We start from the raw sequence: 17,297 nt of genomic DNA, 5'->3' as shown, positions 1-17,297 counted from the left end.
GTTCTCTCTTATCAAGTAAAACCTGTATTTGATCATCGATATATCCACTCATTAACAAATTCAGGCTATTTCTTTACGTATATGGATGTTGACATCCAAAGGTTCTCCATGATACGAGAGAAGCGTCATACAATATATACAACAATATTCAACCGGCCATATACACGGGATAAAATGCAACAACTAATACACGGGGCAACCAGTAAGCTCCTGTAAAAATTTCAATAGAAAATCCTTCAAAGTGGCCCCTTCAGAACCCACTGGTTTGTCACAATACAGTATTCTTAACTCTGCATCATTTACAGAAACAAAAGAATCATTTACTCAAAAAATACACGTCAAGTTCAAGCAAAATATCTGCCCATTGTCACGTGGGGAGGGGCAATGACTGGTAGCATAATTTCATGTAGTCTTTCTTCTGTATATAGGAATTTTCCACCAACAAGCATCTTTAAAAACTAACAGAATATACAGTTTTGTGCAATTGCAATCGTACAGGTGTTACCTCTCCATATTAGAGAACAATCGTTTCATTCGACAAACAGGTCAAATACAACAAGACAAAATGGTCATCATCTACAAAGCCATGTCATACTCTACAAGTTATGGTCAGTCCGATACACTGACTTCATGGATTTTTTTTAGTATCCAGAACTGTGCTTTGTCCAGAACCATGCTCAGGCGCCGTTCTGGATAGTACACGTGTAGCCAGAACCGAACTTAGGTTAGGCCATGTTGATTTGATTATATGGATGACATCCTCTGGGAACCTCAAAACTGATGCGAGCGTGCGAATAAAAAAAAAGTTTTGCAAAAAAAAAGGTGCTTTCATTATGAAATCTACGTGGTCATGAAGGTTGAACAAATGACACAGGGTATGGTATGGCGAATAATGTACTCTTCAAATTCATTTCTGTACATTTTCGTCTTTTTCGTTTGGTTTTGACATTCTACGACATTGTTATTGTTTTCAAATATTTTTTGTGCAACTTACAGTATATATTTGCTCATTTTGCAACTGTTTTGTACGATTTACAGCATGGTTGAAAACTTTTTTTTTGGAAACGGCCGAAAATTGATGCGCGCGCGGATGTCATCCATATAATCAAATCAACATGGCCTTAGGACAAATCTATATTCTTGGAGACTATCCAAAACCGTGCCTAACCCTAACCCAGTCAGGCATATGCATGGTGATAGATACAATAGCTTTGGCACTACCCTTGGAGCCAGACTAGTATCGGGCCGTTAGCCGGTTTCTTTCGGTAGCCAATACTAGTAAATAGGACTGACCAACTTAGCCTCTACCAGGCTTCAGGAGGCGGCTGGAAATTTCCCGAAGCGGCAAACTGTTCTCTCCAGCCGACCAAACTCCCTTGGCATGCTGTCTTTCTATTTTTACTCTTTCCAACCGCCTCCAGAAGCCTGGTAGAGGCTATAGCCAAGTCTCCGCGGGCTCAACTCCCCTGTAGCGGTAATTTAGATAGGCGGGCGTAGTGCTCTTGGCTACCGAAGAAAACAGGCTAGCGGCCCGGTACTAGTCTGGCTCCAAGGGTAGTACTTTGGCACGTTGTCGTCTCACATTCTACAACCGGGCGGTCTGATATAACAAAAGACTACCGACAGCCGCACTGGTCTGCCACCATGTCGTCGTACTTCTTGTAGACCACCGTGTCCTTCCCGTCAATGTACAGGATACTGATGGGGCTCAGCTTGGTGGGAACACAGCAAACCTGGTCAACAGCCCTGGGGGGACAGGAAATATAAGGAACTAATGTCGTAAATAAAAACAACGGTGCGGTCACATTCGTCGTAACTACTAGTAAGTGGTCGCGCGATTTTGATGCAGTAGAATTTTTAAAGGCATCCAATGCGATTTCAGGGCAGCAAAACTGGAAATACTTTGAATAAGGCAATCTTTGTGATATTGCCAAGTACCGCTTCACATCAGCAAATTGAAATCAGCATTTCATATTTTGGACATTTAAAACAGCAGAAACAAGCCCCAAGATGAGTCCTTTATTTTCTGGGTGGTACCCTAAAAATCAGCCCAGGGCCCTTCCAGTAACCATTTTCCGTCAGAATTTTGGTAATTTTTGCTCCTTGATGGTCAATATACATTGGGATAGTGAGCTAGGTTCAACTCAGTATCTAGATAAATGACTACGCAGTCTACTCCGTAAAATAGAACTGTATTTTGCTGGACATGTACAAAAATACCCCAAGAATGTCCTCAGTTGACGATCGTGCGCATATCTTTACAGGACACTGGAAATGTTTCAGTGATCTTTAGAAGTCGATCCTAGGTTGTGCGATATCAAGTCTCTCCGAAGTGGCGTGACTTCTGAGTCTGCACGTGTGTAGTAACATGGGTGGTCGTTCAGACCAGGTCTTATGAGTCATTAAACAAACTCTACCGATACAGTAATAGCATACAGCTGAAATACAGTCTCACCCTCATTTAGCGGTCTTGCACTCAATCTTATTTTGTTGTGGAAATCAACATCATTTTAGTCCTACATTTTAGAATGATAAGATACATAAGATCTTTTTTTGTGTGTACAGACTTTCTATTTTGTTAGCTTTTCTATTGGTATCCTGTACCAACGATACATGCCTAAGAACATGCCTAACCTCTGCTTGGAAAGTATTATAACTACATGGAGTCGTGGACTCAGTGGTCTCATCATATGCTACCCTCTATCAGGCTTCGGGAGGCGGCTGAAAAAAGCAGAAATCTACCAAATAGAGAGATAGCAAGTCAAGGGAGTTTGGTCGGCTGGAGAGAACAGTTAGTTGGCCGATTTCTACTCGATTTCTACTACTTTTCAGCCGCCTCCCGAAGCCTGGTAGAGGCTAATCATATGCTAGAATACGATACATATCATGATACAATGACATGTTGAATATACAGAGTAAACGTTTATAAGCCCTACCTTGGGTTCATAGAGTTGACGAGTGTCTGCACGATGGCGTGGTTGGTGGGCTCCAGGTGGGACCGTAGCGGGAAGGAGCAGGCTCCGGCGCAGTAGTGCGCGTTGTAGTTGGTGGGGGCGATGATCCAGTCCTCCCAGCCCAGGTCGTGAAAGTTGACGTGCAGCGACCTCCGCATGCAGCCGTGCCGCCTGGCTCGCCCCCGCGGGCTGGCGTTCTTCCGCCGGGACCGCCTCTTCTCCCGCCCGCCGCCGCTGGCCACCGCCGCCGCCGTGCTGGTGGCATTCGCCAGCGCCCCGATGAAAGGTGACTCCGTGATGGATCGCGGGCCGGACGACTTGGATGACACCAGGAGGAGGGACGTTTTGTCCGCGCTGCGCGAGGCGTGCCCGAACCCTTCGTTGACGACGTTGACCTCCCGTCCGGAACGTAAGGAGCGCACCACCAGCTCGAAGCAGCTGACGGCGACGTTCCTCCGCACGGCCTTCCTGACGGCGTGACGCACGTCGAACTGGTACCAGGTCTTGGACTCGCCGCTTTTCGGGGACAGGTTTTTGGAGTCTAGCCTAGCGCGTCGGTGACGCCCCCTGCACGTGTACAGCTCGGCGCGCTCCGGTGGACCGTCCTGCTCCAGAACGGTGAGCGGGGTGGGCTCGCGGAACACCCGCAGGATGGCCGACACCACGTCGTCGTTAGAGAGAGACGACGTGTTGAAGACGTAACGATGGCGTTTGTCGTGTTCACCCCGTAGCCGTTTAAAATCTACAGATGAAAAAAGAAAAAGATTACAGACATCAGATTGACCTGCGACACAGAAATAAACTCAAAAAGATTGAAGAAACCATTCAACTTTTTACATCAAAGTCCCTATGTTACATGATGACCTGCGTAAAATTCACCAGAAGAAAAATATTGCGGGTAATTTTTTCAAACTTTATCGATACACTGTCATAGAACGTAGAAACTAGGGAGGAAAAAATAGATGACCTAAAAAATCTTTCCCAGAAGTCTATTGTCTGGATAATTGGGAAATGAGTCATAGGCTAACCTGAATACCACCAGAATTGAGAAACATCGCCACCTGACACAGACATAATTATAACCTTTACACACAACCATTGAAAACACCGTTTCGTGTCGTCTTTTTAACGGTTATATTTAAGAACGGCGACCAACGTCTGAACCCACCCTTTGAAACGCGCCTTGTGAGTGTTGGGTGTAGGATACGTTAAACGTCCCTTCCCTTCCCACGAATTCGTCGGGAACTTTGACAGACGAAAATGAGATTTCCGTTTCCAAAAATGCCTCGTCTGTGTTTGGGACGTGTTTACCTCCCTGCGTTAGAAACAAAGTTAAAGCTCTACTTACTGTGTTAAAGTTCTTGAAAGCTTTTTCTCAGTTTCTGGTCTACTTGCGCCTTCAAAGGTCTTCCTTTTTCAGCTCTACTTCTACTCTGTGAGGTACTGTTGGTTGAACTTTACAATAGACACAACTAGGAAGCGAAGGTGTCAATGCTGCGGCTTTTCTGGAGCACACAGACTCGTCAAGTCTGGTGGCAGACGACAAAACAAAGTGGGGACAAAAACCACTTGACGCGGTCCGCAAGCCCCGCAGAAAAGCCATCGAGGTCTTTTGATAGTCGGCCGGACCATTTACCGACAAGGACGGCGTTTTGTCCGGATGTTTTCCGGGGTATCACGCGTCCAAAAGTGTGCGCAGGTGGTTTCGGGGGTGTAAAGGGTCTACATTATCGTCGCGAGACTGAGAGTCTGGCGGGGAAAGACTATCCACAAGGGGCTGACTGGGCGGCCTTGTGCCCCTGTCAGTCGGTAATGCACCTAAATCGAAGAGCGGGGGAAAACTGAGCCAAACCGGCGGCTAGCAAACAAGGAGGACATGTGAAGACAGAGGGCAAGCGGCCGCACCTTGTCGATCGAACTGATAACGTCGCTATGACGACACACCTTACCGCAGACCAAAACTTCCCCGGCAGAAGATAGCTTACGTATAATTATATCCTACCTACAGCCTTGTCGACGAACGCCCGCACCGTGTCCGCTTGTCCCGCCTCCACGGCTGACACCAGGCCCTTCTTCCGAGTGTACAGCCCGAGCATGTACCGATAGGGGACCGCCGCTTTACCCGGCTCCTCCCCGGGCTCCGAGGGGCTTAAGTTTCCTCGCCTTCCCGCCGCCTCCTCCTTACCGAAGGATGGGGATGAGATGAGCAAGACGCACAGCGCGCCCAGTAAGATGCTTCTCCACGCCATTTTGCCCCTCACAAAGCTCTATCCAAACCTGAAGTGTGCGCGCGTGCCGGAGTCCCAAGAACATATCTGATACGCCAGCCGACACAGGAAAACTGGATCGAAGTAACAGAACGCACTGTTCTCTCGATCACCCCCTTGCTGAAAAGGTTGTAAGTTATTCTAAGCGAAGAATAGAATAGAAATCAATCTACCCTTTCACAAAAGCGCAGACTGTTTTGCTGCGCGTCACAAACCGTGCAGTCCTTAACCTCCGTTGGGGTTACAGAAACTGTACTTCTGAACAAATAGCCAAGAATATCAAAGAGTTCCTGTGTCCGAAGTGAGGAAATCTTTCCGCTACGTCATCAGAAAAACTGGCCTATCAATCGGGAGGTTTTATGCGGAGGGAAACGCGGCTTGTAAAGGTGGCTGTAATTCGATGACGCTGGCCATTTCCTGCATCCACGCCTAATGGTCGTCGCAGTATCAATCTTTTCTTTCACCGATCCTCGGCCTGAGCTCGTTTTCAGCGCATTGTGGGGAGGGAGGGATTGTCTTTCCCTTGTTGTTGGCGGTTTAGTGGAAAGAAAGTCACACACAACGGTACTCTCCAAGCAGAGGTTGTGGGGGAATGATCGTTACCTTTTTAATTTTTATATATGGCCGTTTTTTGGCGCTAACCCCACCACCGTCGGTGGTCGGCGACCTTCTCTGGCTAATGGATACTGCCTGGCCAATTTGGTACTGTCTGTTTGCCACCGATAGGGATCTGCTTGGAGAATATTAACACAACGATGCTACAGAAAAGCCGGAAAGTTTATTGCAAATACATGCCCGATGGCTAATTGTAGGTACATGTACAAACAAACAAACAACATATATGAAGCAAAAACAAAATACAATGGTATGTGAGACTACGTCTAACATTATACTATATTCTACAATGTACATGATACTAGTTTTTCTGGGTTTGACTTCTTCTTTTGAGGCAATGGAAGACGACTTTACCCATGCCACTTCTTCTATCATATGTGGGTTGTTTGATTTATATGGACCTCGAAAGCGATGATACAGGTGCTACAAGTTTAGATGTAGGAGAGAACCCATCTAAATCGAAGTATACAAATATAGTCAACACTGATCAATAGACACAGCTCAGGGACTGATGAAACCTGGTCTATGTTAACAGGTGGTTTACTCAGTCACAGGATTCTTAACGCTTGTGTCAATGGGGACCGCCAATATGCGGCATTGGCCAGGTGACCCTTATATAAAGGTGGTCACTTGCACAGGTTTGACTGTATATGAGTAGACTCCACCAGGCCTTTCTACGGGAATACGGATCGTAGAATTCGGCAAAAAAGAGGGTAAAATTGGCCAAGGGAGTCCGGCCGCGGGGAGGTACTAGTAGTTTCTTTCCCTGCGCGGCCTGTCAAACCTGCAAGGCGGCCAAACTCCCCTGGCAAATATTCTCCTATATATAGCCAGTGTAGTTAGTCTGCAGCTGTTAGCGACTAGTATATGAGTAAGTAAACATAAGTGTTATAGTTTAAGAAGTAGAACGAAGTATAATGACATAAACTATGTTTCCCACCTCCAGGCAACACCCATCCACATTCCGAAATTCTTCCGCCAGTAGACATAAATAAAACATGGGTTTTCTTAATTTTTTTAAGATCCATGTTCTCAAAATTTACATCTAACACATTTGACGCAGAAACCGACCAGTATTAAGAACAATGTATTTTTATGCCGATCATGTTATGGTTCAGATATGAGAAGTGTTAGTAGTATTAGCTAGTAGTATTAGTCCCATCGAAGTGAGAGATCTTTTCTGTCCACTATGGGCTTTTTATGATTTCGCCGTGTTAATATGTTGCCCCTCTCTCATACTCCTATTACCACAGATTTCTACTATTTTCAGTCCACGAAGAGGTCTTTTGAAGACTAACATTGATAAATGAATGATATATAAGTAACGACGCAAAATAAACAATTATCTTGACATGACAGAAATGGAAAATGCTTGTCGAGTTGATGGAAAAAGCATCGGCACCTTAAATAGATTATTAAATAGATGTATACGTAGATGACATGTACTCAGCGGCTATATAATTTGGACACTTGTCAGTAACTGTGGAGCTACGTACAGCCAGCTACTGTGGATTTGAATCTACCTACTTTACAGTCGGTAGTGGTTTATAGTAGTAGTAGTTGAAACTGTAACCAATATATTCTATTCTATCAGTGTTGTGTAATAGACTGATTGTGTTTTGTGATTGTAAAATCCATTTTGTTTTACTTTCATACACATGTAGGATGAGTCTCTGAATAGAATTTATCCAGTCGAGTGTTTTACAGGAAATATTTCAAACGTTTCCAGGTGCAGTTTGCGTCAGCATTTCCTTATCTCACGTTGTAACCCAATGAACTATCGCGACACCATCGCACATTCCTTCTATTACAAAAACTGTCATCTAACATTGTCTAAGACGTCTCAAGTTTCGCAACGCGAGGTCTTCAGGAAACTGTTCGTCCTTCTCGTTCGCATAACTCAAATTCCTGCGGACTGTCACCGTCCTCGCCGGCGGTAGAAAACGCCGCTGTGACGGGTTGACACGGCCTCTCGAGACGGTTTACCCAAGAGTTACCCGCACAATGGCCATTAAGATAACCAACAATGCCAGCAAGAATAACAACACAACTTAGAACAAAGGGAGAGATCGCGTTGCCGGGAGTAATGTTACAGATACAACAAAGCGCCTTCTTCCCTAGAGAAACTGGGAGGATATGTGCCGGGGCAGGTGAGCACAGGTGGTCGGGGGGAGTATCACTTCCTCCGGGGAGCGCACGCCGGACAGCCGCGGCAAAATAAACTCGGGGATTATTTTGATATCGGTTTCGCCAGGTCGGTTACGAGACCTTGTCGCGGACCCTCTTGGCCCCTGATGTGTCAATGAGGCTTTTCATGCTCGGCAGAATTGATCCCACGCGCCCGGCGTGTTCTGTGACCCCGCGGGTCGGAACCCCTTACCCCCAGGTGGGGCGAATCCTCTTTGTCAAGGTGTTCACTTGCAGGTGCGACAAAGGAATATGGGGCTCCTCCACTTCGCACCTTTTCAGCGGAGAAGTGTTGTAAAGAAAGAGCTAATTAAGGGGACAAATTACTCTAAAGAGCCGGAACACGGGATCGCTTTGTGTGTTAAACACGGGGTTAAGACGCCCGCCGGGTCCCACGGTCCGCGCGGCGGCCACCCTCACGGCGACTTCCGCCGGAATGACGCAGGCTCCTCTTGTTGCTGAAAAAATAGAAGAAATTAGCCAAATGTGGTGGGAAACAATTTGCTAGAGGTGTTAGGCAGCTATAGAGCTACATACATGTAGTTCAGTGTGTGCACATTTTAGTTCTATTGACAGCGAACTCATCTAACAATTTATCTACCTTATTTGGCAAGATATGGCAAAATTTGTGCTAATTTTTCAGCAATAAAATGTGTTTAGTGAAGACTAGAAATGATGACGCATAGAAACAGGCATGCTGGACCTTCCTGCGCTTTGTCCACCTGCCGGACAGTGGAAGACCATCCGGATTTTCGCTCCGCAACGCAATTTTTTCGAGCGATGCGGAGCGAAAATCCGGATGGTACCCAGGCTGTGACAGTGGAGGAACTTCGGACTTTGATCTGTCATCGGCATCGCGAGGACAGAGGCATCAGTCACGTGGCAGCCGTCATCCTAGTCGGAAACCTCCGTTACACACCCCACGGAGAATTTATGTTTTAAAGGCATCCAGTGCAGTTTTTAGGGCTTGAAACCCGACTTTTCGAAGTCAATATTCTAGTCACTTATCTACATACTGAGTTGAAACCACTCACTCACTCACTCAATCCTCTTGCACGTGGAGCGTAGAGCTGACTAGCTTCGTTGAAACCACACCGTCCCAATGTATATTGACCCTCATGGGCCAAAAATACCCAACATTCTGACGGAAAATTGTTGCGGAAGGGCCCTGGGCTGATTTTTAGGATACCACCCAGAAAATAAAGGACTCATCTTAGGGCTTGTTCCTGCAAGTTTAAATGCCCAAAAGTATAAAGATACTGATTCAAATGTGCTAATGTGAAGCAAATGTACTAATGTTAAGAGTGAGTGAGTGAGTGAGTGAGTGAGTGAGTGAGTGAGTGAGTGAGTGAGTGAGTGAGTGAGTGAGTGAGTGAGTGAGTGAGTGAGTGAGTGAGTGAGTGAGTGAAGCAGTATTTGTCAATATCATAAAGCGTAATTCACAATATTTCCAGTTTTGCTGCCCTGAAATTGCATTGAATGCCTTTTTTAAAAAGTTCTGATTATACGCTAGTACATGTACGTTTTTCTGAGTGGTGTGCAATGGCCGAATGGCTAGACTAGCGGATACTGGACCGAGAGGTCATCTCGAGTTCGAGTCTTGGCATTTCTGGTCTTGCTAGACGTTGCGTCCTTAATTTCAGAGAGGTATTTTACACGACGTTCCTCACTCTAACCACCTGTTAAGTGGATGTTTTTTCACTAGTAGCTTCGGTTAGGGAGGTAAGAAAGGGATGTACTCCAACTCACTACCCCTAGCCTCTACCAGGCACCGCTGATGCTGGAAAAATAGCAGAAATTGTCCGAAATAAAGAGATACATGTAGTATACCAGGGGAGTTAGCCGGCCAGAGAGGATCCAATTTGCAATCCTCTCTGGCCGTCTAACACCCCGGGTATACTATCTCTTTATTTGGCCAATTTCTACTATTTTTCCAGCGATCCGCGGTGCCTGGTAGAGGCTACACTACCCCTACGTTAGCCTGCCGTTTTCCTGGTTCTGATTTTAACCCCAAATTCTATTCTATTTATCTTTTTTGTTCAGTTTTGGTTAATTGTACCTCTACTGTATTTTGTACTAGTAGTTTATTCCGGTGTCTTAACCCATGTGGGCTGGGTGCAGAAAGCGCAAGACATGTTAATAAAGGCTTATTCATTCATCCATCCATCTATCTATCCATCCATCCATCCGTTCGATCATTTTCTCCTTGGGAGATCCTGGTCGTGCGGGGACCATACTATATTACAGGTGTGCACAACCTACCTTTTCCGCCAGGAGACGCTGCTTCTGCCAACTTGAAGCAGCGTGTCCTAGCGGAGAAGATAGCATAGCCAGTATGAAGTACTAGTGATGAAGTACGATGATCGTCACGAGTATGCGTCATCTGGTGGTGTACCGGTAACCACACCGCTAGCGGAGGGGACGTAGTCGGTCTGTTCTGTCAGCTGTTCCAACTCTGGCCTGATCTTCCGAACAGAAGGTCGGAGGCTGGGGAAAAAGACAAAATTACGTTAATATGACGTTCTAGAAGCAGCTAATTAAAGGTTAATGTCCCGCCCCGAGGTGAATATGGTGTGATAAAGCCTTGTCAGTTCCTATAACCACCGAATAAAGCCACCAAGTGAGCGAAGCGAACGAGGTGGCTTTATGAGGTGGTTATAGGAACTGACAAGGCTTTATCACACCATATTCACCGAGAAAGGGCGGGCCATTAACACTATTATCATATAGCTTACACGATAGCCTATCCAAACTGATGCAGTGAAGAGTGACACAACGTACAATTTACCCTTTGCACATGCTGAATAGAACATAAGAATATTTGTTCCATCTGGAGTCACCTGAGGTCACTGGGTAGAGTTCACGTTCTATGTCTTTTATCTGGGTCACAGGCAGGGAACAGGTGTTCTTATGGGAGTCACCCGAGGTCATCGGAACACAACTCAAGTTATTTTTGGATTTTTTAGAACTAGAGCCGTGTTCTATTGGTTCACCTGAGGTCATATGCGGGTGATTAATTTTGACTCTATTTCTGTGACATTACGGCGACATAAAGAATGTGGAATGGAGCCTTCTGATTGGTCAACGTCACCCGGCTATATGATAATATATATTATATCATACCCGGGCCGCGATAACGTTCGATAACGGGTTCCGGACCGGGCCGTACGTTACGGTACGGCCCGGTCCGGAACCCGTTATCGAACGCTTCCCTGGCTTCCATAAAACGATTCGAACGCGTTTCGCCCTACCCGCTTGTGCCCCTTTCGAAAATTCGAATACAGAATCCGGACGTTGGAATTGGTGTTGTTGCAGTTTAGGGTTCAATGGCACCAACTTTTGGCTCATCTTGCATTGAAAGGCGTGTTTTTTTGGGTGGGTATGATATAAATAAAATACAACACGGTGTATTCCGCATCGCCCTCGGTCCCGGCCCTCCCGCGAGTCGGATCGCCCTCCGGCCTGCGGCCGTCGGGCGATCCGACCCGCGGTCGGGCCGATACCTCGGGCGATACGGAATACCCCGTGTTGTATTCTATATATATCTGTTAAAATGGGCTGGAATCACTACAGATGGCATGCTCCAATACTAGTATTTAAAAAAAGTAAATGACAACTCTAAACGTCTCTACTTTTGTAACATTTTGGTATTAAAGTTGATTTGGTTACAGCTGGGCATGGTAAATGTAAGAATATTGAAATCACCACTATGTAAGATAATGGTGCTTTTAAATTTGATACACACTGTGTATCACTTGTCCATCCCCATAACCGCACGACGTCGTGTTCAAATCTTTCTCATCGCTAAGTCCAACAGAATTCACTGTATTGCCAATTCATAGAAATTCTTTATGGCCTGAAAGGGGTTTGAACTCACGACCTGCTGAATGCAGGGAGACACTAGCCTGAGTGCCAGCCTTGTTAGCTTTCGTCCGCTCCCCAAGATCCGCTCCGCGTTCGCTGTGCTCACTGCTCGGTGGCTTCATTCGGCGGTTATAGCAACTGGCAAGGCAACACCATATTCACCTCGGGGTGGGTCATCAAATCCAATACTTTCAGTTTGGGGCGTTTCCACCCAAAATCCTATTTGTAAATGGTGATTTATTGGTTTCTGCCAACCCCGCACATACTTGCTGTGATATCTGACAGGCTAGCGCCCGATTGTCCGCTAGGCGGCGCTGCGACTTGACCTGTTACGTCACCGGTTATATTGGAACAGATATTAGATTTGGAGCGCGCGCCATTTTTCAGTCTGTCTGCCAGTACGTAGCTCGCTGCAGGTATGCCACGTTGTGCAAGTTGTGGCTGTTGGTATGGTCCTGCGTCAAAGGAGCGCGGCGTAAGCTTCCACAAGTTTCCAAGAGACTACGATAGGCTACACAGGTGGTTGGTCAGCATGAGGAACAATCTTGTAAATAAACTGACGCCAGAGAAAATCAAGGAGTTAGTACACAAGAAGGGCTTCCACTGGCGGGTGTGTTCAGACCATTTCCAGCCCGGATGCTTCACGCGAAAGTCATTCTTGAAAAGGCAGCTGTGCCCTGACCACACAACTTACCTGGAACTTGAGAAAGATGCTGTACCGACCCTGTTCTCGGGACCGGGTGAGAATGACAGGAAGCAGTGCCGTCCACCTTCAAAGTATCAGCATAGGAATGAGCATTCACGGGTACGTGTGATAAAGATGCGAAAGGAAGACAACAGAAGGAGGCAGGAGCCAGGGCTGAAAGAGCTAAAGAACGCAGGAAGAAGCGGATCGCCGAACAACAAGCAACCCCGACTGCAGCGAAAAGGACACCGCAAAACCCCACTGTGCACCCCTGTGCAGGTCGCTCTTTCTGAGGAAGCCCTTCCAACCGTGTTTTGTGGTGAGAAGAAAACACGGGAGTCGCCAGATCGTCAACGTGAGAAGAGAGGTCGAAAACAGGTTCGTATTGTCGTTACCTCTGGCTTTGACAAGTGAGAATTGTGAGGTAGGATCATGTTTTAGAAAGAAAACCACATATGCTTTCCCGCGAGTTATGTTGACCTCATTACGTCACACACAGGTATAGTCTCCACCAGACTCCTTTTGCAGGACGGTAGATCGCAGAAGTCGGCATAAAAAAGGGGATTTAATTGGCCAATTAAAGTAGCTGGCCATCGAGGGTCCAATTTGGCGATGTAGCCTACCTTATCTGGCCAATTAAATCCCCTTTTTATGCCAATTTCTACGAATTATATAGCCTGCAAAAGGATTCTGGGGGAGACTATCACAGGTCACCAGCCGCCATTTTGGAAGTTGAAAAAAAGAAAACAAAGATGGTGGGTGTGCGGTGTGTTGTTTGCAACAAGGGTGGAACAGCTACTAAACACAAGGGAGTAACCTTTCATAGATTTCCTACAAACGCCCGGCAGCGTCAGAGGTGGGTCGAGAACATCAGGGGCCACACGATCAGCGACGTTACGTCCGAAAGGCTCAGTTGGATGCTGCAGGATGACACCATCTTCGGTAACTGGCGGGTCTGTTCACGACATTTTGAACACAGCTGCTTCTCAGAATCAGAGATGAGGAAAAGGATGAGTACGACCGCGAGGACGTTACTCAACTTCGACGCCGTTCCCACTCTGTTTTCAGAAGATGAGATCTCAAAGCAGGGACAAATATTTCCTAAGTTGTTGAAACCCAAGGAGCGACATGAGCATAGTGTGGTATGTTTGCACCGCTGGCATATAGAGTATATGTTGCTTTATGATGTCATGTCCCAAATCTCCTTTTAGAAAATTTGTAGAAGGTAAATGTATTGTGTCAAGGAAGATTATGGAATTCAAACCTTTATTTTTTACATTTGTGGAAGGAAGTATAGTGCGATGCGTTGGCATGGGTTTGTGTGTATGTTTGTCCGGACAGAGCACATGTAGGTTGACAGCACATGGGGGGGGGTGATGACAGGAAGGTCTAAAAGTCAGACACAGGAAATGGGGGCCGAGAACCTGAAGGTCACAGCCAGGGATTAGAGGTGAACATATGAGGGAATCTGGGGAAACCTTCACGGTGGTTTGATGTTTGCTGTTTTTGCACAGTGGTGCCAGAGCAGAGTATACAGTGCAATTTTACTGAATACACGTGACATTATACAGTGCAATCGTATTAGTATATATACAGTACAATTTGACGGAATACAGTGCAATCATGTTAGTGTACAACTTGCAATTTTACAGAATACAGTACAATCGTATTAGTATAAAGTGCAATTTTACTAGTAATTTTATTAGTAAAATTGCACTTTATACTAATACGATTGTACTGTATTCTATAAAATTGCACTGTAAAATTGCACTGTATTCCGTAAAATTGCACTGTATACATGTACTCTGGCACCCCTGTTGCAGTAACCTCACAAAGTAAATCCACTGCACACGTTTCAAGCTCTACACAATTTCCTCCCAGGCACCAGAAGTGGAGCTGATCAGTTCAGTGAAGAAGACTGCCAAAAGAAAGCGAACTGAGGACACCCCAGACGTGCCAGCCGAGAACCTGAGTGTAAACCTGCAGAGTCAGCTCAGCCGATGGAAGGGGGCCTGTAAGGCACTGAGGCTCACAGACGACCAGATGGCCAAGTTCCTGCTAGACAGGTAAAATGACATTTTGTATCAAGCATCTGGCATTGATGGATTCAATGCTAATAGTACTCTCCAAGCAGAGGTTGATGGTGGAAGATCGTTTTTATATATGGTCCGTTTTTTTTGTCTCTACCACAAGAGTAGTGTTACAGACAAAAAAAAAGGCCATATATAAAAATCAAACGATCTTCCACCATCAACCTCTGCTTGGAGAGTAGCTAATAGTCCGACTACATGTACTTACTACTATTACTACTACTACTACTACTGCTACTGCTAGTATACTACTAATACATATATGTATTACTACTACTACTACTACTACTACAGACGCTAGAAGGGGGCCCGCATGCCCTTTTCTGTAGAGTGTAATTGGCCATTTTAATTCTACGTAGAGTGTAGACAGACCGCTCTAATTCAACGTGGAGCATACTTGATACATTTTGCGTAGAGCATATTCGCCGTTTTAATTCTAAGTAGAGGGTTGTAGCAACTTGGAATTTATCGTAAAGCATAATCGGGAAATTTCCTGAATTCAGCGTAATACATAGCCAGCTCTCAAAATTTAGCGTAGAGTGTTGTCGGGACCCCAACCATGCAAGCCCCCTAGAAGGGTTCCATTTCTGACAGGCTGGCAGCACTACTGAACCAAGTATTGTGTCCCTGAGACAGGCACTTCACACAGCTTTCCTCGTCCACCCAGCCTGAGCCAGGTACATGTACCTGTGTACCTGACTTTAGGCAAAGGCAAAAGGGGAGACTTTAATTCATCAAAATTATACATGTAGCCGTAACTACAGCATAAGCACCTCACATTTTTAAAATCTCGTGAGAAAGGAATGAAAGTCATTCATTCTTCCATTGCAGGTATTACAAAGGCGACCAGTCTTCAGCCTACACGGGCAGTCAGAGTACCCACAAAACACTGCTGCTAGACCGGGGGTTACTGACTCTGTGGAACGACTCCATGGCAGACAAGGGCTTCAGCAGTGATAAAGATTTCCTCTGGTTCCTGCTGCTTGGGCCTCAGAAGTCTGGCACAGACAGTGAAGGGTTAACTGTCAGAGATCATGGGGCCTCAGACGAATGTGTGCCCGTGAAGGTACATTACGTAGGGCCTGGTTATACAGCTCCAGATACCAGCCAAGACTTACTAGTAAATGATGCTGCAAATTGTCCACAGATTTTACAACCTCCGACTTGTAAGCCCAGCCTCACACAGAGCAAGAATATGACTGAAACAGAGATGACGACACCTGTGCCTGCGACTTCACCAAACAATGAATTGCAGACGCCCACACATAAGAAGTGTAGAAAGCAAGTACATGTACTTGAACCAAAAAAAGATGAGCCAGTATTTCCTAAGACTTTGGGCAAGGAGGACAGTCATTGTGACTTTGTGAGGATTGGGGACACTGATACAGATCCAGTGCAACCAGAGAAGGTGGGAGTGAGAGAGAATGGAGCATCCACACCTTTCACAGCTACTCAAAAACCAAGCAACACACACTCACCAAACAAGGCAAAGAGAAGAAAGTATCTTGTACCAGGACCAAGGGAGGAACCTGCCAAGGACATGAATGGCTTAAGTACTTCTGAAAACAGCAACACATGTTCTCAGCCAACTGCTGGTGAACTTGACATACATTTGAAAGAGAAGGATGAACTAGAGATAGACCTTAATGACTGTGATGATAGCATTACATCCTCTCATCTATGTTCAAGTGCAGTTCCTATTCCTGTTAAACAAGAAGATGACCACAGCCCCATCTTGTCTTCTCAGTTAATTTGGGGTGGCACAGTCCGTACTAAGGTGGAGAAGGAAGATGAACATGGGATGAACCTTTGTAGTTTTGACAACACAAACGTATCATGTCCTCAGCTTGGTTCTAACATTAAGGAAGAGGATAAAGTAGAATATAACAATTATAGCAACACTAATAGTAATACATCTCAGTCGAGTAATGATACAGTTAGTATCAAAGTTGAGAAGGAAGATGGACTGGAGATGGACTTTCATACAGATACATCTTCACACCTGAGTTTTGATACAGATAACATCAAGGAAGAGGAGCTAGAGACTCACCTGGATATGGCAATCGTGACAACATCAAAACACCTGGACTGAATTGTGATGTAGTTGAGAAGTAAGGTGACCAATAGAGGAACATCTCAGTTTGTTGCATAGTGCACCCACATGTATTGTTGTTGCACGTTGAATAGAGAAAGAAAGAAACAGTTGTGATGTAGGACAGTTGGTACTGGTATGAAGGAGGAATTCGAGCTGAAGTAGCGACATTGGTTATAGACAAGTTATGAATTGAACCATGTGTTTTGAATAATAAGGCCACAGCAAATTCTCTATTATCAGATATTCTCTGCAGACCCTGAATCTAATGCGAGCGGGCAGAAAAAAAAAAAGATGAGCCAAAAAAAAACAAGGTTCCTACATTTCAAATTTTGACGCAATCATTGTACAAATGGTTTTGATTCAGTGGGAACATCACATATACATAGCCAACATCACATATCACTGCATCAAAGTAAGAAACAAAACATTACATGTAAATCAAAGCCTTTTCTCATCTCCTCTCTTTATAGTCATCTGTCATCCACCTTCCGGTATGGCAACAGACATCTTTACCCATTTTCGTCACTGTCAGAAGGCAAC

General features: G+C 45.5%; 2 protein-coding genes across 2 annotated transcripts; one reads left to right on the top strand and one right to left on the bottom strand.

Moving 5' to 3' along the window:
* Positions 1-1,616: 1,616 nt before the first annotated feature.
* LOC109473658 (growth/differentiation factor 5-like) lies at positions 1,617-5,325 on the bottom strand. Its single transcript, XM_019773600.1, has 3 exons — positions 4,957-5,325; positions 2,937-3,696; positions 1,617-1,746 (listed from the first exon to the last, which is right to left on the bottom strand). Exons 1-3 carry the CDS (start codon positions 5,201-5,203, stop codon positions 1,617-1,619), a joined length of 1,137 nt encoding a protein of 378 aa, XP_019629159.1. The 5' UTR covers positions 5,204-5,325.
* A 6,906-nt stretch (positions 5,326-12,231) lies between these two features.
* Positions 12,232-16,972, top strand: LOC109473656. The gene is made up of 3 exons (XM_019773596.1): positions 12,232-12,950; positions 14,454-14,638; positions 15,494-16,972. The coding sequence occupies exons 1-3, from the start codon at positions 12,306-12,308 to the stop codon at positions 16,752-16,754; spliced, it is 2,091 nt and encodes a 696-aa protein (XP_019629155.1). The 5' UTR covers positions 12,232-12,305; the 3' UTR covers positions 16,755-16,972.
* Positions 16,973-17,297: the final 325 nt, after the last annotated feature.

The sequence above is a fragment of the Branchiostoma belcheri genome, unplaced genomic scaffold, assembly GCF_001625305.1.
Source record: "Branchiostoma belcheri isolate BF01 breed outbred unplaced genomic scaffold, Haploidv18h27 scaffold3, whole genome shotgun sequence".
NCBI classification, from domain to species: Eukaryota; Metazoa; Chordata; class Leptocardii; order Amphioxiformes; family Branchiostomatidae; genus Branchiostoma; species Branchiostoma belcheri.
The sequence above is the reverse complement of the archived record's forward strand: the minus strand, read 5'-3'. Positions and strand labels throughout refer to the sequence as shown.

Excerpts from the sequence above, each read along its gene's own strand:
- LOC109473658 (XM_019773600.1), bottom strand. The coding sequence starts at position 5,203 with ATGGCGTGGAGAAGCATCTTACTGGGCGCGCTGTGCGTCTTGCTCATC. Across the intron at positions 3,697-4,956 it reads GTTCGTCGACAAGGCTGTAG|ATTTTAAACGGCTACGGGGT; the intron begins GTAGGATATAAT and ends TTTCATCTGTAG. Across the intron at positions 1,747-2,936 it reads GTCAACTCTATGAACCCAAG|GGCTGTTGACCAGGTTTGCT; the intron begins GTAGGGCTTATA and ends CTGTCCCCCCAG.
- LOC109473656 (XM_019773596.1), top strand. The coding sequence starts at position 12,306 with ATGCCACGTTGTGCAAGTTGTGGCTGTTGGTATGGTCCTGCGTCAAAG. Across the intron at positions 12,951-14,453 it reads AGAAGAGAGGTCGAAAACAG|GCACCAGAAGTGGAGCTGAT; the intron begins GTTCGTATTGTC and ends ATTTCCTCCCAG. Across the intron at positions 14,639-15,493 it reads GCCAAGTTCCTGCTAGACAG|GTATTACAAAGGCGACCAGT; the intron begins GTAAAATGACAT and ends CTTCCATTGCAG.